Source organism: Aspergillus udagawae (genome assembly GCF_001078395.1).
Source record: "Aspergillus udagawae IFM 46973 DNA, scaffold_8, whole genome shotgun sequence".
Lineage (NCBI taxonomy): Eukaryota > Fungi > Ascomycota > Eurotiomycetes > Eurotiales > Aspergillaceae > Aspergillus > Aspergillus udagawae.
The window spans coordinates 1,977,768-1,997,763 of NW_025091271.1; the positions used below are offsets into that span (position 1 = coordinate 1,977,768).

Here is a 19,996-nt window from a genome sequence, read left to right on the forward strand (position 1 = left end):
TGGTCTCGAGACGTTCTTCGGATATCGTCAAGTTTCACACGAATTCTGTGCCGATCTTTCCAGAATATGTCTGTTTGCCCATTCCTCACAATGGCCAAGATAAGCGATCTTATTTGGCCTCCACGTCCGCTCCATGTAGATGTCGGATATTACGACACAACATGATTCATGTACCAGTGTCGATCACTCTGCCAGTCAAGCATAAAAGGCGCGAGAAATCATCCCTCACCAGCTCCATGTTCAGCAAGCTCACAAGAGAGGGGCGTGACGAAGGCAATATCCTTTGAACAATGAAGACATTCACCATCATTACCGCGCTGGCCCTGACAACCTGCGTCGCGGGACATGGATATCTCTATATCCCGAGTAGCCGCACCAGACTAGGAAACGAGGTATGCGACCAGTCGCAACGTCCCTGAACCAGCTGACAAGTCAGGCCGGCGTGGACTCCTGTCCCGAATGTGCCATCCTCGAACCCGTCTCGTCATGGCCAAACCTCGACTCAGCCCTCGTCAGTCGTAGCGGACCTTGCGGCTACAACGCCCGCGACAGCATCGACTACAACCAGCCCACCAGCAACTGGGGCACCGGACCAGTCGCCTCCTACACCGCCGGCCAAGAGATCGAAGTGCAGTGGTGCGTCGACCATAACGGCGATCATGGCGGTATGTTCAGCTACCGCATCTGCCAGGACCAGAGCATCGTCGACAAACTGCTCGATGCTTCGTACCTACCGACCCAGGCAGAGAAGCAAGCTGCGGAGGACTGCTTCGAAGCCGGTCTCTTGCCTTGCACAGACGTCAATGGGCAGGAGTGTGGGTATAGTGCGGACTGCGCGGAGGGTCAGGCCTGCTGGCGCAATGACTGGTTTACCTGCAATGGGTTCCAGGCGTCGGAGAGACCCAAGTGCCAGGGGGTGGATAATGCGCCGTTGAACTCATGCTACACCTCGATTGCTGGTGGGTATACCGTGACCAAGAAACTGAAGATTCCTGACTATGTGTCCAACCATACTTTGTTGTCGTTCAAGTGGAATTCGTTCCAGACTGGGCAGATCTATCTCTCTTGTGCGGATATTTCCATTTCTTAGGGTGTCCAGCTCTGGATAGATATCGACCGTTGATGGGAACTCATTTGTACACAGTTAATTCTCCGCACGCCTGTTGAACAGTTTACAACTGGGGATTGATAGTGGTACTTTTCTGATTCCCAGGGGTGCCAATACTGGAAGTTAGGGTCTCGAATACAAGAATGGTTTAGATAGAGACACTGGGATCACTACTAAGCGTGATCTTATGACGATAAGTTGGCTTGACAGGAGCTGCCCTACGCGAAAAGGACAAGTATACCCAGGTGTAAGAGAAGGAGGCTTGCTAGTGATGAATCTCTCAGGATAGGAAAAGTTCATACAGAGTAATTGTTCAAAAGAGTGACAAACTCGTCTCGAGTCACTTTTCCGTTACTGGGCAAAACAGACAGCAACCTAGACATAAATAGAACCAATTCTCACCAGACCCAAGTTGTGGTCCACACCTGACTCGATATCAGGTATAGGGCCCATGGGGACGATACCTTTTGGATTTATGTCGGCTTGGTTCTTGGGATCTGTCCGAAGTCAACGGATGAATAATATGCAGCTCCCTCAGACTGCACCTACAGCTTTCCTTGATATGCTTGAAATTAGTGGTTTCCCTGAATCCTTCCACGTTATAGTATAGATTCTTCAGCCAGTTGTTGATAGTCGGATAATTGTGCCGGATCGTTCCCAGGTTGCACTTGCAGTGCTGGACGTAGATGGGATCAAACCGGATGATGGTCGTGTACGCTCTCAGATCTACCTCGCTGATGTGCTTACCCAGGATAAACGGACCACCACTGTCATGGATGAGTTGCTCGAGCCGGTTGAGCGCTCGAAAGACAGCTGGAACCGCCTTGTCGTAGTCTGCCTGAGTGGCCGCGCCTCCGGCCTTGTAAACGCCAGCGTTGAGATCTGGCTGCATCCAGGCAGTGATCTCGTCAATCCGAGACCGCAGAGTATCGGGGTATAGCTGTGTTCTCTTGTGGACTACCGGCAGAATGGGGTCGAATGCGTTGGGTAGCCAGCGAAGCATCTCGGCAGAGTCGTTGCTCACAATTGTTTCCGTCTCCTTATCCCAGAGCACTGGGACGGAGTACGGTCCTTTGTAGTCCTTGTCAGCTCTCAGGTAGATTTCGCGCAGAAACTCGCTGCCATAGAGATCGTCGACTGTTGCGCCGGGATATTCGTCGTTGGTCTTTGGGAATTGTAATCCCTCCCCTTTGATGTTGGGGTATGGTCTGACCACGGACATGGAGATAATATCGGTCAAGACACAGACATGACGCACCAGGTTGGGCCGGTGAGAAAACGGGCAGAAGAGCCCTGTCGCCATGTTAGTCAGATATCTTGATTGAAATGAGTGACCAACCAATGTAGAGATGGTAGCGTCCTGCGACGGGAGGAAAAGGTCCGTCTTTAGAGATAACCCCGTGCCAACCATCATTCGTTCCTGGTTTATGGGCCATCTTACTGACTATCAATTACTTGATACTCTCCTGGGTGTTGTTTGAAGATTGAAAGCCAGCAAAATGCAATGTACAGACTGTCCAGCACTGAGGTAACAGAACGCTGCTGACGTCAGGCGGAGCAAAAGATGTTCCCCGCATGTATTTCATCATGCTGCGAGCAACTACTATTAATCAGAGGACCAAGATAGTTTCAATTACATCGAAGTAGCAAGCAGGCAAAATATTACTGGTATCATTTGCTCACTCAGATAAGTTCCCGATAATTGCTTGCTAGCTGTGACTACCTCGAGCGACTGGGGACGAGTTTCGCAAGTAATGGACAACAACGCTGTCGCAAGATGGTTTTTGCATGTTATGAAGCAGACAAAGACATAGGAAATGAGAGTCGACATGAATCTAGCAATTCACTGGTCGGCTTCGAATACAGGATCAATACCCCCTGGATGCTTCCTCACCATCAAGAGACCGATTCCCTCAAGACGCTTCGTCCATGATCATGAAGAGACCTGACTGCTGACTGAGAATTAGTCGTCTTCCTCTTTGTCATTTTCATCGCTTTCATCGCTTTCATCGGTTGCATCGATTGCATCGATCGCATCGAATTCCTCGCATTCCTCGCAATCCCCGCATCCGCATTGGCTCTCGGTCCGAGCCCATGGGTTGACCCATTCGTCCTCGTTCTTGGCCTCTATAGTATCGGTAACCTCTTGGATCTCTCGCTCCGACATGTTACGAAACTCGGCCGTAATTTTCGTCTCGTTTGGGACCTCATATATTGTCCAAAGATCCAGCAGGACCTCGAAGTCCACTTTCTTTCCCTGGCCCCGAGGCCCCGTGTAGGCACTCAAATAGCATCCATCGCGACCGCCGTCCAGCACGGATGCCCTGAACCTGTCTAGTTCGGCGAGGGTGTTGTACGGACAATGCCAGTCATCGGCCATTTGAAGACGATCGTCCATCACCTTAATCCAGTAGCCCCAGTCTTCGTTCCAGCCGTAGTGGATGGTATTGTGCTCGTCGGCTCGATCATCCGTGATGTACCACGACTCTTTCTTCCATCTTTCGATTATCAGAGACAACTCAAAACGTGTAGACGGGTAATAGTAAACTTACTTCTTTGAAGCCATGGTGAACTTGCGCGTTCGCGGTGGCAGGTTCTTGTCAAGGCTGTGGATGGAGTAGCTGCGGATGAGAGGGGAAAGAAGAAAGGGAGAAGACAAGGAGAATTTATATCCAGGTATGATCTCATGCATTCACCCATAGCATGAAGAATTTGCACATAATAGAAAATTCCGGGCTCTGGTATAGAGTGAACGCGGGTCTGCCTATGGTGTCCAGCCAGTAGAACACGACAGCCTTCTTGTTAGACTCTCAAGAAGCGGAGACTCACGCAGTGCAGTGCAATTGAGGTGAATATGAGGCCAAAGAAAAGAAATCATCTCCCATCAACTGTCTTACGAGAGAGGGCAAAACCTCTTGGGAAAGACAAACAGGAAATATGCGTCATCTTCGGACGCTCTTCCTCAAGCTAGAGCATGCGCAGTATTCTCGAAGATACAGCTTCATATTTCCAAAAAAGACAGTACAACTCTGGGTTCCAGTGAAACTTCCCGGAACCGGCTCCAGTTTGGTAATCCACGGGCCCTGAAAATCTACATGCTGCAGTAGACAGAGCAAAGATTCACATCTTGAAGTGGTTGCGAGTCACCATGACACCCTATCGAGCGATGCTATCGCTATCAAAGCTTCACTTCTTGGGAAGAAGATGGTAAATACTCCGTAGAGTGTCAATTTCCTGACTCCTAGAGACTGGATTCGAAATCACAAAACTAACGCGATACTGGTCTCCTTCTCAGTTGTTCAATGTACAGATGGTGTCAAGGAACATGGATCTTCTGCCATGTGTTTGTTCTTGGAATCATGAGGCACACGAAGCTGTTGAGGCAAGAAGCAACCGCCGGAATGGATTACTGTTTATGGTTACTGACCCACTCCGGATCGGATGTCGCGCTCATTGGCTGACAGCATCGTGTTGCTCACCGAAAGGAGTAGATGCACCCACCGGAACATGGCCGTCCAAGTATATAACAATTATCTGCCACAAAGACGAGGCATAGCATATCAATTTCATCAAGATCAACACGCCATTTAGCTCCATATCATTGACCCCTTCGTCCTGCGACTCAAAATGAATTCCAACAGTATTACCGTTTCCCTTCCTCAACTCGCAAAAATGATCGACCACTCTCTCCTCCTTCCGACGATGACTGACGCCGATATCCTCGCAGGGCTTAAAATTGCCCGAGATCACAAAGTGGCTACTGCCTGCGTGAAACCATACTCTATTCCTCTCGCCGTGAAAAAATTGGCCGAGACAGATGTCCTCATCTGCCCCGTTATCGGATTCCCGCACGGGAACAGCACCACTGAGATTAAAGTGGCCGAAGCAATCGCGGCGGTCAAAGCAGGGGGCGCTGAGATCGATATGGTTGTTAATGTTGGTAAAGTCCTTGGCGGCGATTGGGAGTATGTGACCGAGGAGATTCGACGGATCAACGACGCTGTCAAGGCCGAAGGCGCCTTGCTAAAGGTTATTTTCGAGAATGATTATTTGAAAGACGACCATATTGCACGGCTTTGTGAGATCTGCACAAGGCTGGATGTTGCGTTTGTCAAGACTTCGACGGGATATGGATTCGTGAAGCAGACGGACGGATCATATAATTACAAGGGCGCGACTGTTAGGCATCTCAAGCTGATGCGGGAGAAGGCTGGTGAGAAGGTGCAGATCAAGGCCGCTGGCGGCGTCAGGACCTTGGACGATTTGCTGCATGTCAGGAGCTTGGGTGTCACTCGTATTGGCGCCACAGCTACCGTGGCTATTCTGGAGGAGGCGAGGAAGCGCGGCATCGGAAACGAGCCTGTTGAAGTATCCTTCAAGCCAATGAACGATGCAGGGGAAACGGGTGGATATTAAAATAGTTTCGGCTTATCATTGTGGCGGGTTGGTCCAGTGTGATAGCTGATATTGGAGCGCACTTCTTCAGTGCAATATGATATACCTATCGGACCCTTGGATAAGTGCAGTTCTATTTGACCCCTAAAGATCAAATCCAATGACTTGATGTACCATGAGTAGACCCTGATAAACCCGAATGAGCATCAAACTGCCAATACGTTAAGATGCCTTCAGTCATGAAACGGTAGGGTATCCGGTCCCCAAATCCACGTTTGTTCCAGCATTGAGAGCCCTTCATCGTGTAATGTCCGGTCGTGTGATGTATCAGTGGCCAATGGGTCAGGATCAGCCCAGGAGCTGTTAACATACGATGAAAGCACTAGATCCGTTCAGTTTGCGACAGTACAATTTAAATATCTTGATCAACTCACCTTGATCGAAATCATAGAGCGCCTCCGACACAGAAACGTCCTCCGCATACTGAAGATGCGAAAAGTTGCCGACACAGTTAGGTTCGGGCATGTCTATCCGGGCCTCTGCTTCTTGAGTGTCCTGGGGATCAGACACGCTCAATTGTCGGTCCGTCTGCAGGACAGCCCTAGCAGCATCGTGAGCCGATCTCCTCGTGCGCTGACCGCTTGAAGATTGCTTCGGAGAAAGTGTGCCTGTTTGAATGGCGTTGAGATTGGAATCTACACCGCTATGTCGCTCTGGCCATCGTATGGGCTTCGAAACATCGAGCATCATGCTTAGCTCTTTGTCCAGGACGAGTCTAGTCAATCTCTGAAGAATATCTAAGCCTTGCGTAGCTAGTAGGGATCGACTTGTCAATTTCACTTGAATGGCCATAAGTCGATGCAGCCCAACTTTGGCTTCTTGAGCCTGCGGCGTGAGCGGCTCAACACTGCCTAGGATTCCAAGAGCAACTCCCGCGGTGAACGTATGGATGCTAACAAAGGCAGCTGCATAGGTTTCAGAGACAAGGTCAAGAATAGGGCTGTTCACGAGTTCGGACAGGCTCATGCCTGCATCGTGACATGCCCTCATCGATCTCAAAAAAGGATTCTCTTGGATGGTCTCAAGACGAGACATATCATCCAGCTTCTCGTCAGCTTTAGTCACGAGCCTGTACGACAGAAGCGGCCTGTGAGTTAGGATCATGGCGTTTTCATACGCAAGCTTCAGTGCTAACGACTGAAGGTGGTAGATATGACTGTCGAATCGAACACCCGATGCGCCAATATCTCGATCGAATTCTTCCTGAGATGAATAGCTCACGCGGGTAGAAGCAAGCGTCTCCCAGCGTAGTTTGGGAGGGATATCAGCTCGCCAGTTCCGAAGTCTTGCATCCAGACTAGCTACCTTCATAACAACAGCGGGTAAGCTCGAGCCAGACTCACCAGAAGCCCTGTTATTGTTTACTAGACCGGGCCCAATTCCATAGAGCTCGGTGAGGACCGCTTTGGTAAGAACGGATAATTTGGACATGTAGTACTTGTACGACAAAAGGGTGGTCTCGCATCTCAACGGTTCATCAAAGGACACAGGTGACGGAGCATTCCGTTGCTTCGCGGACGGATTCAGTGGCTCAACATCGCAGTCTGCGTCTTTGATGCTATGAGGATAGCCGTAAGACATCGAACAGAACGTCTCTATCTCGTAGATGGCCCACCAGCAACGCTTCCTCGTTTCATTCTGGCTGCGCTCGATAGGAGTTAATGACAAGGTGGCATGGTCTTTATCGACCTTGCGGTGTAAGTTGAGCGACTGGGCAACCCGAAGGCCGCAGCCGCAGACCGGCCATGCTAGCCGAGGAGAACCGTGGAAGAGATAGTATGTTCCTAATAGGATGCACGTTTGAACCACCTCTAACGACCCAACCGAGATAATATCCAGCAAACTGGATTTTATGGCTTTAAGAATGCTCTGCTTGAGCGCCTCAGGTTGAACTTCGTGACGAGCAAGGAGACCTTGTCGGTAGGGTCCGGCATAGTGCGCTCCAATAGCAATGACCATCAAAAAAGTGCTGAGGAATCCTAGATCGTTGCAATCTTCACTTGCGCGGTCTAATTGTGTCTTATACAGGTGTGGCCAGTCTTGACGAAAGTCATCCTGTTGAAAGATGAGCATAAACCAATGAACTCTGTCGAAATAGGTATCGACGAGTAGCTCAGCAGCTTCGTAAGGCGGCAACAGTGACCTAAGTTCTGTCAGAGCTGGCGGCGATGAGTACATCAGCGGGGGCATCGGACGTAAAGCCCGTCTTCGTGTCCCTGAACCGCAAGGTGGACGGACGCCCGGCTCAACGACTTCCCTATGCCTGATTTCGCGATTTTCTCCGACAATGTCCTGCATGGTGCCTCCAGGAATGGCATCCATTACCGGATCACGAGGAGTTGCGACATTGTGTAATTGAAATGCCTGTGTCTTTTGATCAGAAACCACAGTGGTTTAATATGAACACGGAGTCTCTCACGCCATTCACTAAAGACAGGGTCGAGCTTGAGTTCCATATCGGACAGTTAGCCTTGTTAAGACGCCCATCCGTAGCAGAACCAGAATCAGTTAGTTCGCTTGGAGCAGAATCTGTTCCTGTATGGCAAATTTCGGCATGTTCAGCAGAGTTATTATTCGCATCAGGACGCGCTCTCCGCGGTCGTTTAGAATGCGGTTCGCTGGTAGAGTGCTGGCGATCTCGGTAGACTCTCCACCGGCTGGTCGTGGCTGGGAGACATTCAGCCCCAGCTCTGGAGCACAATGTGCACGGACGGTTGACATCACACTAGAGAATATATCTTAGCTTATTTCTTATGACAGAGCACGCTGAATGACCTTCAATTTCTGGCGGCGACATCTTTGACACGCGGTCGGCACCTTTCTTGGAGTTCTCGTGGAGACCATTGAGACTTCGTTCTCCATTTCATCCACTCATCGGAGTAATAGGTGAATCAAGCATGGAGCTGTCATATTTCAGTTCCTTCTTGTGTAATAGAATCGTGCCAGACACTCGGGGAGGATGGATGGAGAGAACAAGTCGCCGGTGTGGGATTAAACGATGTCCACGATTAACGTATTTCCCCACCGAGTCGGCCACCGCCTGCTAATTCCTAATTACTAGGGCCTTTATCAACCAAGCAATTGCATTGCTATCTAAAAATTACTTAGGAACTCAATTAGGACATTGCAATTGCTTATGTCCTAGATTATGATAATCACTGCAGCGTGGTAGCGCTCATACGCGCAGCCTAACTGCAGAAAGCGCTAGATCTATAGGAAGCACATCTTAAGCTTTATAGACCTTATTCTCATACTAAAATTCCCCTAAGCCCTCCTGAATTGCTAGCCCCTCTGTAATAGCTAGCTGCCTAGTAGATTGTTTTCGCTTTTTGCCTTCCCATTCATTATTAGCATGAAGTTTGCATATTTCTTCGCGCGCAAGAACAAGCTCATTCAAAGCTAATTCATGGCCTTTAATAAGCTTGTCTAATCGCGTATCTAGTAATAATAAAGGGCTTTGAGCACATTCCCTAAGCAGTTTTCTTACTGCAGATGCCTGCTTTTCTAGCTGCCTAGTCATATATAGTGTTTTAGGCGCTGAATTAGTTGATTAACTGCCTGGTGGTGTAGGGGTTTTTAGTTAGATATCTAACTTGCTAAGCACCCTGTCTGGATTGAATGGAACTAGGCCAGCGCCTGTAAAACTATTTTTAATAGTTTCTACTTGAAAAGTGCTTTTATAAGCAGCTGGAAAGGCCTCTAGAAAGTCAAATTTATTAATATAATTGACTCCTAGACATGCTTTCTGCTCTATTAATGTTCCATACACCTTTTTAAGAGGCGAAAAGCAGCCCACATCTAGAGGTTGAAGCTTATGGGAAGAATGAGCAGGCATGTAGATAGAAATTATATTGTTTTCACTGCAGATTTGATCAAATTAAGGTGTAAGATGGCTGCCATGGCCATCAAGAATTAAAAGATGATATTTCCCAGTCGTACGACTAGAAGTAGCAGGAATAAAGAGATTTTTAAGCCAGTGAAGGCCTATCTCATCAGTAGTCCATCTATTAGGACTAACTTTAATTCTGCTATCGCGTGGAAGCTTAAAATCTTGATACTAACCCTCTATATGGACCTTTCCTTTGAAGATAATGCATGGAGGAAGTGCCCAACCAGTAGAATTAATGTATTTAATTAAAGTCACCTATTCCTGATTGCCTGGCTGTATAAGAGAGGCTTTTCCATAGTAATTAGCTCTAGTAACTACTTAAGCAGTAGCTACTAGGCCTATAGCGAAGCTAGTCTTATTAAAATTATAGATATCCTCCTGTGCAATCCCATGTTGCATTATAGTGATTTATACATGATTAAACTACTCTTTGATTATCTTAGGGTCTTCGCATTTCGCTCATTGATAATTATAGCGTTGGGTATAGCGTGTTTTTAGTTCATTACGTTGTTTAATGAACTTAGAGACCTAGTTCTTTCTAACTTTCTGAATAGGTGTTGTACCGCGCGCAGTAAGAAGAATATCAGCCATTTCTTATATATAGGATGGTCAGGGAGGCGCTCCGCGTTAAATTAGTGATAGAATCCATTGTATAAGTGATTCCTCTTCATTTTGAGTCAGTTTATAACTATTAGCGCGTGTCTCTGAGCATGTTGTCTTTCCGCGTAGTCGATCTTGCAAGGTAGAACAAGGCACATTATAGATACGTGCTGCTTCATAAATGTTGCAGATTTCTTGATTTTTTAAAGCAGAAATAGCAAGCAGGAGACTTCTCTCCCATTCTGCTGAATTTCTTAAATTTTGACACAATTTTGGAGGCATGGTAGATAGTTGAATTGAGTAGTGCATAAAACGCGTAGATTTTTGAAGAGGTGGCCGACTCGGTGGTGTGGCCGACTCGGTGGGGAAATACGTTATTGGGTTTGGTGCCTGAGGTGTCGGTCGGTCTATGTCCCATCCCACCTCTCTAACCCTTCAATTTGCTCAAACTGCGTCAACTTTGGGTAGATGGATGTAGGGGGTCAGTGATCTCATACTCTAATATATTAACTTTTGCTAATATGTAGCGACATAAATTAGGAGGGCGGTTACAGATGCACCACGAGAACTTCGTGTTTCTGTATCTGTCACTGAGGAATACATTATGGTCTGCTGGGATGCTTGAATGGCATTCAGATCGCCGAAGAAGTTCAAGCCTTGAGAAGTAGGCTTTGTATGGAGTGAATTTACACTCATTCTCGCAATCTAATAGCTCCTCGGTAATTGCAGCACCTTTTCACTGACATAATTCAAGATCATCTCCCGACTCACCGGGGCAATCCGAGGAACAAAACATTCCCTCAGATACCGCTCAACATCATACTCCATGGCGTAACCCATTCCTCCATGGGTCAGAACAGCCCTTTCACACGCCGTGAATGCTGCCTCAGCAGCAAGGTACTTGGCGCTGTTACAAGCCACCCCGACCGAATGGAACGGAATCGAACTATCCGTTCGCGAGGCATCATACAACCGCGCAGCATGGTAAGTCGCCAACTTGGCCGCTTCTAGCTTCATATACGCATCTGCCAGCGGATGTGCGATACCCTGATTCTGTCCGATGGGACGTCCGAATACAACGCGGTCGTTGGCGTATTGCGTCGCGCGCTCGAGCGCCGCATACCCCAGACCTAGCGCCTCACCGGCCAACAAACACCGTTCTGCGTTCATTCCGTGGAGGATGATCCTGAACCCTTCATTTTCTTCTCCTACCAGCGTGTTTGCGGGGATCTGGTAGTTGTCGAAGAAGACCTCGTTGGCGTCAACGGCGCGACCGCCCATTTTCTTGATCTTGCGCATGTCCAGACCGGGTTTGTCGCGGTCAAGGTCAATGCAGAACATTGATAAACCGTGCGTGGATCTCTTTACTTCTTCGACGGGGGTTGTCCGCGCGAGCAGAATCATCTTGGACGCGACTTGTGCACAGGTGATCCAGATCTTTTGCCCGGTGACCGAGTAGGAATCACCGGAAGCATTTTTGATGGCGGTGGTTTTGAGCTTCAACGTCTCTAGGCCCGTGTTAGGCTCTGTGACGCCGAAGCAGGTCCGCCATGTTCCATTGATGATTTTGGGAATCGTCTCCTCGAGCTGCTCCTTGGTGCCGAATTTGGCCAGCGGCTGTGTTGCATACACATTGGCATGGATGGCCTGAGCACCGGCCATTCCTGCACCGGATTGAGTAATGGTCTGCATCATCATTGTAGCTTCCGAGATTCCTGTTCACAGTCAGTAGACTAGTCTCTGGCTACATTGGACATGATGTACTGACCCAATCCAGCACCTCCCAATTGCTCCGGCAAAGCAATTCCCAACCATCCATCCTTGGCTAGTGCGGCATGGAACTCTTTGGGATCGCGCTCATTCTGATCACATTCCTGCCAGTAGGTGTTGGGAAATTTATAAGTGATTGCTGAGATGGCGTCGCGGACAGTGAGTTGTTCTTCAGTAAAGCCCGTCAGTTCCATCAGTGGCCGACGCGCCGAGGTTGAGAAACGCGATCGGACGAGCGGCCGTTGCAGTCGGACAGCTGATATCCTATGACGAAATGCTCTTCTGGCCAGATACGACATTTTTAATCTTCGACCTATAAATCTTCGTTCTTTCGAGGCTGAGAACTGACCATATAAACATGCGAGAAAATCATGCCGTGTAACCGCCATAGCCGTTAACCGGCAAGTTAACCGCAGACCCCGCACATCCCAGATGACGATCATTTGGAGTTCGGGGAGCATCCTGATCTCCTTATGTGAAGTAATAAATAGCCGTATGGCTTTAAGAAATGAATATCGACGCATAATGGCTATTGTTCGACCCTCTGTACGGGCTCTGCCTCGACAATTCCTGATCATCCACCGCAATTCGTCAACAAACACCCCCGCCACACAGAACAACACCAGACGCCAGAAAAAGAAAGGCCCTTTGTCCGGCATCACAGTTGTCAGTCTCGAACAAGCCATTGCAGCACCATTCTGCACCCGCCAACTGGCTGATCTCGGCGCTCGCGTCATCAAAATCGAACGACCTAAGGTGGGCGACTTTGCCCGCAACTATGACACTCGCGTCAACGGCCTCTCTTCGCACTTTGTCTGGACCAACCGGTCAAAGGAAAGCCTGGCCCTCGATGTCAAGAATCCCAGCGACTATCACATACTCATGCGACTACTCTCATGCGCAGACGTCCTAGTCCAAAACCTCGCCCCAGGAGCAAGTGCCCGACTAGGCCTGTCATTCGCAGACTTATCGGAAAAGCATCCCTCTCTGATCGTCTGCAACATCTCCGGCTACGGGCCGGATGGACCTTACCGCGACAAGAAAGCGTATGATCTCCTCATTCAGAGCGAAGCGGGTCTGCTCTCCGTCACGGGCACGGGTACCGAGCCTGCAAAAGTCGGCATCTCGATTGCGGACATCTGCGCGGGCAGCTACGCTTACTCAAATATCCTTGCTGCATTGTTCGAGCGTGAGAAGGACCCCGAGCGCCGTGGACGCAATATTGATATCTCCATGCTGGAGAGCATGGTCGAGTGGATGGGATTTCCCATGTACTATACCTACGGGGACCAGCCGGGCCCAACCCCTGCGGGCGCGTCGCATGCGGCGATCTATCCGTATGGACCATTCGAAACGGGTAAGGGCACGGTCATGCTGGGGATTCAGAATGAGCGGGAGTGGGCTAGGTTTTGCGAGATCGTGCTGGAGAGGCCGGAGATGGCGATGGATGAGCGCTTCTGTAATAATTCCTTGCGGGTGAAGAATCGGGCTGTATTGAGGGAGACAATCTGTAACGTGTTCGCATCTTACTCTGCCGAGGGAATATTACAGCGCCTGGATGAGGCGGGTATTGCGAATGCCAGCGTGAATGATATGCAAGGCGTATGGAACCATCCGCAGTTGAGAGCCAGGCAGCGCTGGACACAGATACAGACCTCTGCGGGGACTGTGCCAGCGCTGTTTCCTCCGGGAATGGGGCCAGAGGGGTTTGAAGCCCAGATGGGTGCAGTGCCAGAGGTCGGAGAGCATAATGAGGCCATATTAGCTGAATTGGGGATTGATACGGACCTAGACTAGTGACTTCTTATGATTTGCATATCGAGCGGGGTAGTTGTGTCAAGATCAAGCGGGCCATGAGTTTGATACTCGAGTTTAACCGCTCGTGCTACTGTGTACGGAGTAAGTCTGGGTGACGACGGAAAGGATACGGTTGTGCGTGGCTTTTGCGCCAGAAACTGTGGCCTTTCCGCGCTGTGAATCGCTGCTTTATGAGAAAGGCTTCACTTACTTAGTCCTAGCGCCGGTCGCATTGTAGTAGACTTCTTGAGACAGCCCAGCGCGTACACCATGATCACAGGAAGCAATAGCAGAGCATTAAGGACCAAAGGAAAAAAGATAAAAGGACCTTCCTCTTCCTTCTCAGGATGTCGCTCTTCAACATGTTCGGAGACTCTAATATCGTGTATCTTGATCAGACTGCCTGCAGCCTTATTCACTCCCAATGGCTCGAAGCAAAACAAAGACTGATATTGACTGGAATAGCTTTGTTCAGCAATCAGAGCCAAAGGTTGAGGATGATCTCGCCGAGACTACTAAGAACTATATCTACCTTGTGAAGCAAAATTTTCTCAATTTGTATATCAGTATTGCGCGGACACTTGAACAGTATCCCTTTGGATGGAAAAATCTCCCTATCTCTGGCCTTATGTGCTATAAATTTGACGATGACTACTACTGGAAGGGATTCTGGAATTCTGTTGAGCCTGGTTGCTTGGATGAATCCCAGTTGATTGATATGATCAGAACAGGTTCGTATCCTTCAAAGCATCGTACATGAGGCACTGTTGACGGTCATGCTAGCCTGTGAACACTATTGCTATGGTCCCTAATTAGGCATACGTCTACTAAGCGTCCTTCAATAAAGGCTGGACCATCAATATGTTCCAAGCACTAGTGTAACTGAAGTACACATTGCCCACAAATCAATGTCTATTTGTATACAAGTTTATATATCAGTTTGAATTTTGATCAGGAAAGTCAACCTCTGGGGAAACGTACAGTCCACGGCACTGGAGATCTGTGCTTCCTCTACTGCAGCCATCTCACGCAAATAATGCGACTTAGGTGACCTAGACAATGACCTTATAACGCATAGCTATCTTCTGCCCCTTAGACTTTGATGAATGCTGCTTGAGTCCCGATGATTTCTGCCTCTAAGTGACCTTTGCACAGCCTAAGTCAATGAGCATGACATGCTGCACCTCGTCATTCTACAGTATGTTAGGGGCGTGCTTGTCAAGATGCTCAATGCCAGCATCGCTGAGCGAGTTCGAACCTTGTTCAGTCAATTTCATTCTTAAAGAAGGAATAATGGTCTTCCTTTAGCACCTTTCCACCCCAGGGCCATCAAGCACATATGCATAATTGCATGGGTTGGCTAGTAGTATATGTCCTGCCGCAGATAGATATCTTTAAGATAGATAGGGACAGCGTACTCCTGCAGAGTTTGGAGCGCATGGTAAATTCTGGCCTTGTAATGGAAAGTTTTAATAGTATCTTTGGTGACTCTGTTTAACTCGTTTAACTCTGGGCAATCCATTATTTCCCAGCCGATATTTCTGGGAAGTGAGTCTTCACATATTCGAAGCAAATTTCCTTCCCTATGGTCTGAATGGCGGTCATGATGCGATGCTGACTCTGATACGGAGTACGATACAGTAAGTCTCGAAATCAGCTCAATGCGATGCGGAAGATTTTCGAATGTACCTTCATACTCAAGGTTGAAACAACTCCCCATCGTAATCATCAAAAAGCAGCGGCATCTTCTTCCGAAAGTCCTGTGTTTCCTCCTTGTCCTGTGTTTCAGTACACAGGGTTTGGGGCCAGTACCAGAAACCTCGTGAGGCGAGCAGTCTATCAATATATTCGTTGAATGAGTATCGCGTCTTGTAGAGCTCTTCCCCACAATAATGAAAAGCAACGTGTTCACTGGGCGGACCCCACGAGTTGACGCGGCCGCCACGGCAAGGAGGTGGCTGGAGGAACGCAACGCATGCCTCCGGCACAAACATGTCAAATGGTTTCACAGAGCGGAACCCCTGACGCTCAGCGACTTCATCATCATCGTCGCTCTCGCCCTCACTTTCTGCCAACCATATGATTCCTTCCCACTCGTCAAACACCTCCTTTATAGGTAGAATCCTAATAAAACCCTGATCGCTCATGTCACCTGCCGCGATCTCCTGCACCGTGTGACGCCATTCCAAGCTCACCCAGCCCACGGCACGATAAAAGGTCTCCACGCCCGTGGGTAGTTGGCCCTTTGTGCTTTGTAGAACGGCCTGGATTTCCTCCTCGCTTGTGGGTGGGCCGATTTCAGCATCAAGCACTTCGATATGTGGTGTTTGGCGCAGGGTGATGAAGAGGCGCTCAAAGCGGGTGCGAATATCGGTCATCGTATGGAGGCTTGAATCGCAAATGCAAAACTTCCCTAGTTTATAGAGAGAACTCGGCTGTAGTGTTTACCAGACACTTCGATAAGAAAGACGAGAGAATCCAGCCTAATGCTGTTGAGCACGTGACCTTAGAGGAGCTGGGGGGAAACTGTACCTTGCTCAAATCCGATGAAGACCAGACGGGAGACTCGCAAAATACAACTGGGTTTGGAGGTTGAGGCTGAAAGAAAATTTCAATAAGATACCGAATCCTCGTGTTAGTCCCGTTCGCTGTTGATCTCTGCCCTTTCCTCGTGTCCTTGTGCTATCTCATTGGTGGGGACCCAGAATGGCAACGGTGCGGGCCTAAGCCTCCTGCCAGAGCAAGCGCTGAAGGACACAGGCGTGATGGAACTTCGTAGACTATGGAGTCTGCATGATAAGATGATCGACGGTTCGGGCGTTATCGCCCTGGATTTCGAGGTGGTCATGGTCATCCAGCGGATGTTGACTGCTTGGCGGTTCGGGTCGCGCCTTTTTAACAAAGTAGTCGGGTTGGACGCGCTAAAATCTGGCAACCACCAAGATATGTTCGCTACACCAGCGAATGACAACTTACACTAAACACCAAGAAAGTGGGTAGTGTGATTGAAAAGGATTTGGTTGTAGCTCCCAGTGATTACTGGGAGCAGTTTCCGAAAGCAGACCTTGAAAATATGTTGCAAACTAAGAGAAAGCGCCACCAGAGGGTTCGGTCTGAAGGCACAGCAATTACGGTATCAGTTAACGACCGAACGCATAGCCCTCTCGAGTGATTCTGCAGCTCTACTAACATTGATTGGATACCAGTGGAGAAGCAACTGCGTAAATGGAGCAATCTGCTTCGCTTGGAAAGAGGCTCAAGGTAACTATTGCCTTCAACTATGGGCAGGATAATGATGGCATCCATATGTCTACGTCAGGAAGAGGCGACAAAAGGAGCCGTGTGTCGGCGACCAGGAAAAATGCTCGCTGAACGTCAGGAGCAGATCGATGCGGAAGAAGAGAGAACTGGACGGCCCTCAAGTTGGAATCTTGTATATGGGCTGATGCGATGCAAAGTTCGCTCGTGTGCTTTAAAATCCCACTGTTGCTGGGATGACTCTACGGACAAGAAGCACTATAAGTTCAGAAGCCCGTATCTTGGACGACTTGCGGATTATGTTGATGGTGGTGGCAACCTAGAGAGTCATGACGATGTCCCTATAGCCTTTGGGGATATCCTGCACCATTCCGTAGCTCGGCTATGGATTTTGTCTTCTTGCTCAAGCACCGCGTGTTATCGAACCTCATTTATGTTCATGGCCATAGGGAACTGTGGCGTCAAGGAGAATTTCGTGGCATATGCCGAACTGTTGCGCTCCGAATAATACTTGAATAGACTCACTATTCCTATCGATACTGAATCCGTTTCTATTACTCCCTCAGGATTTTGACTCTCCCGTACCGTAATGGATGATATAGTGGCTAGCATCAACATATGCAATGCAGCTGAAGATGATAAAAGAGGATCTAGCTGGATTGTGATCTCTCATTCACACCGTCTATCCATTCTTAAATTCATCTTAAACGCATCCCCTGAGGCTCTGGAACGCCTACTTTTGTGCTTCGGCTGCCTTGAATCAGAAATATTTCAGGTGTACAAGATGGTTCTAAGCCTGTTGGATCTAAATGCTTTCATTGGTACACCGCATATGGAACGAACGCGAAGTTCCGTTGTAAGTATACACAGTCACAATCCCAATCCTTTGCTCCAGCTAACATGTTCAGTAATTAAGCTTCAGAAGCCTGCCTTACGGCGTCTCCGGAGACCAGATTCCCAATATCTCCAAAAGACGGGCCACGAATCTAGGAATACCTGGAAGACGTACACTACGCTTCACATAGAGCTGCTTGCAAGCTTCTCTCAGCATGTGTATTAAATGGCTTAGACATATTCGGAAAAGTCCCTGACCGTGTCCAAAATGCCAAATCGAATATCAGGATTATTGATGAGATTGTTGAGCAGACGAATATTGAGAGGGGCCGGCGTCCAGAGAAAGGTGTCATCGACCTGGTCGCCCTTAATCATTATTGGAAGCTGCGGCTTGCTGATTCACAGTACGAGACCGACCGAAAACACTTTTATCGATTCGAATATCAGTATTCCGCGGAGGCTTGAACAATATCCTACTGGTTGGAAAGATCTTCCCATCCCTGACCTCATGTGCTACAAATATTTGACGATGACTACTACTGGAAGGGATTCTGGGATTCTATAGAGTCTAGTTACTTGGATAAGTTCTAGTTGATTATTTTTATCAGAACAGTTTTGTATTCTTTAAAGTATTATATATGAAGCCTATTATCATTTCTGACGCCTAGACCGGACAGGTGGGACAGGATATGAAGCTTTACACCAGTGGGTTACAGGTTTGGCTTAGTCTTGACCTTACTACCCCTTTAGCATTTACTAAATGACGTGCCTCAAGAGCTGGATGATCTCAATATGCCTGCCCGTCTGGGGCATGAAGGGTATTCGCGCTACTCCTCTACATATGCGTAAGGAGGCCAATGAAAATCTGGCCCATGTGTTGGGAATGCGTACAACTATTATAACTATACTTCTGCCTCTCGTTGTCCATGAATATGGCCACAAAGCCGCTATCTGAGGGTATTCCACTTCTTATTGGGCGTTTATAAAAGAGGATGCGACAGGGATTCTCGGTATCGTTTAGTAGTCGCCAACCACCACCAAATCATTTAAGGTTGATAAAGAGAAGTCGAAAAGTCAGATAAACTGGATGAAAGGCCATGGATAGATTAATATAAACTATGATGTACATTTCGTCCTTTGTCACCCTATTCTGACAAGTAGAGCAACCCAGCAGATCTTCTGCATCACAATTGTCTTACCATGAGAATCCTGTTCCTGCTTGTCTCTTCCATCATAGTTTGTGTCCTCGGATCGAAATATCGCAGAAATCGCAGAGAAAACCAGACAAAGGAAGGGAATTATTATACCCCTTACGACTATTCTCCTTCCTCTGTCCCCGCACAGCCTCCTCCCCCATACAGAGTATGAGTGCAGATTCCGTCGCTCAACTCGCCATCTACTCGGTTCTCGTATGTCCAGTGTTGTATCTGACACTGTGTCATCATCGATGGGGGTTGTTAGGCTGGGGCTATCTGCTGGCGTTTTGTATATTGCGGATCACCGGCTGTGCCCTCTCCATTCACAATAGCGGCTCCGGGGCAAGGATAATTTCAAGCGTTGGAATCTCGCCCATGCTGCTTGCTCTAGATGGGATACTACATGAAGCGTGCGTCATCATCTTAGGAGAACAGCATGACATTACTGACTTGCCTGAGCAGAAGGGTGTACCGCAATCGGAACTTGAACAAACGTTTAGAATACGCATTCATGGCCTTCGTCCATGTGATCGTTGCGACCGGAGTTGCCATGGTTGGCACAGGAGCCGGCGGCCTGGCGGAAAAAAACGCAAAAGCGAGCAATCAGACGAATCTTGACGTTGGAATGGCGTTGCTCGAGGCATGTTGGGCAATATTGACCATCTGGGCATTGTGGACATTGAAGGACTGCAGCGAGAAGACCATTCCAGGGGTGATGGAAGGCAAACTGGTAGACTTTACCCTAACATGAGAGAATTCTGCAAGTCAGTGTGCCGTCACCAGTGCTAATGCCTTAAATACTAGCTCCTCCACGGCGTGCTCCTAGCGATGGTGTTTGTCGGTATCCGGGTTTTGTACGGACTGATCGCGGAGTCAACCCAGAAACGAAACCTGAATCCGGTGACTGGCTCCTTAGCCATTCGTACTGTCCTTGAGCTTCTACCTGAGCTCATTACAACTTTGATCTTGGTGTTTGTTGGCTTTCGTACACGATATATCGGTGGCTATAATCGCCGAATGGTGGAGACAGGCGAGACATAAACGGAAGCACACTGGATTGGGTTGGGGGAAGAGAGACGAGAAGAGGTC

At 48.5% G+C, this 19,996-nt stretch overlaps 9 protein-coding genes across 9 annotated transcripts; 4 read left to right on the plus strand and 5 right to left on the minus strand.

Annotated features, from left to right (window-relative positions):
- Positions 1-290: 290 nt before the first annotated feature.
- Positions 291-1,090, plus strand: Aud_010162 (uncharacterized protein; the record flags this gene model as incomplete). The annotated part of the gene is made up of 2 exons (XM_043295005.1): positions 291-392; positions 437-1,090. 2 exons carry the CDS (start codon positions 291-293, stop codon positions 1,088-1,090), a joined length of 756 nt encoding a protein of 251 aa, XP_043150940.1.
- A 393-nt stretch (positions 1,091-1,483) lies between these two features.
- Aud_010163 (putative cell wall organization protein/glutathione transferase (Gto3)) lies at positions 1,484-2,522 on the minus strand (the record flags this gene model as incomplete). The annotated part of the gene is made up of 2 exons (XM_043295006.1): positions 1,484-1,605; positions 1,658-2,522. 2 exons carry the CDS (start codon positions 2,520-2,522, stop codon positions 1,484-1,486), a joined length of 987 nt encoding a protein of 328 aa, XP_043150941.1.
- A 549-nt stretch (positions 2,523-3,071) lies between these two features.
- On the minus strand, positions 3,072-3,674 carry Aud_010164 (uncharacterized protein; the record flags this gene model as incomplete). Its single annotated transcript, XM_043295007.1, has 2 exons — positions 3,072-3,606; positions 3,661-3,674. The coding sequence occupies 2 exons, from the start codon at positions 3,672-3,674 to the stop codon at positions 3,072-3,074; spliced, it is 549 nt and encodes a 182-aa protein (XP_043150942.1).
- A 1,106-nt stretch (positions 3,675-4,780) lies between these two features.
- Positions 4,781-5,524, plus strand: Aud_010165 (2-deoxyribose-5-phosphate aldolase; the record flags this gene model as incomplete). Its single annotated transcript, XM_043295008.1, has 1 exon — positions 4,781-5,524. The coding sequence occupies one exon, from the start codon at positions 4,781-4,783 to the stop codon at positions 5,522-5,524; it is 744 nt and encodes a 247-aa protein (XP_043150943.1).
- Positions 5,525-5,736: 212 nt separating this feature from the next.
- Positions 5,737-7,885, minus strand: Aud_010166 (transcription factor domain-containing protein; the record flags this gene model as incomplete). The annotated part of the gene is made up of 2 exons (XM_043295009.1): positions 5,737-5,885; positions 5,938-7,885. The coding sequence occupies 2 exons, from the start codon at positions 7,883-7,885 to the stop codon at positions 5,737-5,739; spliced, it is 2,097 nt and encodes a 698-aa protein (XP_043150944.1).
- Positions 7,886-10,757: 2,872 nt separating this feature from the next.
- On the minus strand, positions 10,758-12,121 carry Aud_010167 (acyl-CoA dehydrogenase family protein; the record flags this gene model as incomplete). Its single annotated transcript, XM_043295010.1, has 2 exons — positions 10,758-11,767; positions 11,821-12,121. 2 exons carry the CDS (start codon positions 12,119-12,121, stop codon positions 10,758-10,760), a joined length of 1,311 nt encoding a protein of 436 aa, XP_043150945.1.
- Positions 12,122-12,347: 226 nt separating this feature from the next.
- On the plus strand, positions 12,348-13,619 carry Aud_010168 (CaiB/BaiF CoA transferase family protein; the record flags this gene model as incomplete). The annotated part of the gene is made up of 1 exon (XM_043295011.1): positions 12,348-13,619. One exon carries the CDS (start codon positions 12,348-12,350, stop codon positions 13,617-13,619), a length of 1,272 nt encoding a protein of 423 aa, XP_043150946.1.
- Positions 13,620-15,316: 1,697 nt separating this feature from the next.
- On the minus strand, positions 15,317-15,997 carry Aud_010169 (uncharacterized protein; the record flags this gene model as incomplete). Its single annotated transcript, XM_043295012.1, has 1 exon — positions 15,317-15,997. One exon carries the CDS (start codon positions 15,995-15,997, stop codon positions 15,317-15,319), a length of 681 nt encoding a protein of 226 aa, XP_043150947.1.
- A 3,285-nt stretch (positions 15,998-19,282) lies between these two features.
- Positions 19,283-19,948, plus strand: Aud_010170 (uncharacterized protein; the record flags this gene model as incomplete). The annotated part of the gene is made up of 3 exons (XM_043295013.1): positions 19,283-19,317; positions 19,370-19,637; positions 19,712-19,948. 3 exons carry the CDS (start codon positions 19,283-19,285, stop codon positions 19,946-19,948), a joined length of 540 nt encoding a protein of 179 aa, XP_043150948.1.
- Between the last annotated feature and the right edge of the window lie 48 nt (positions 19,949-19,996).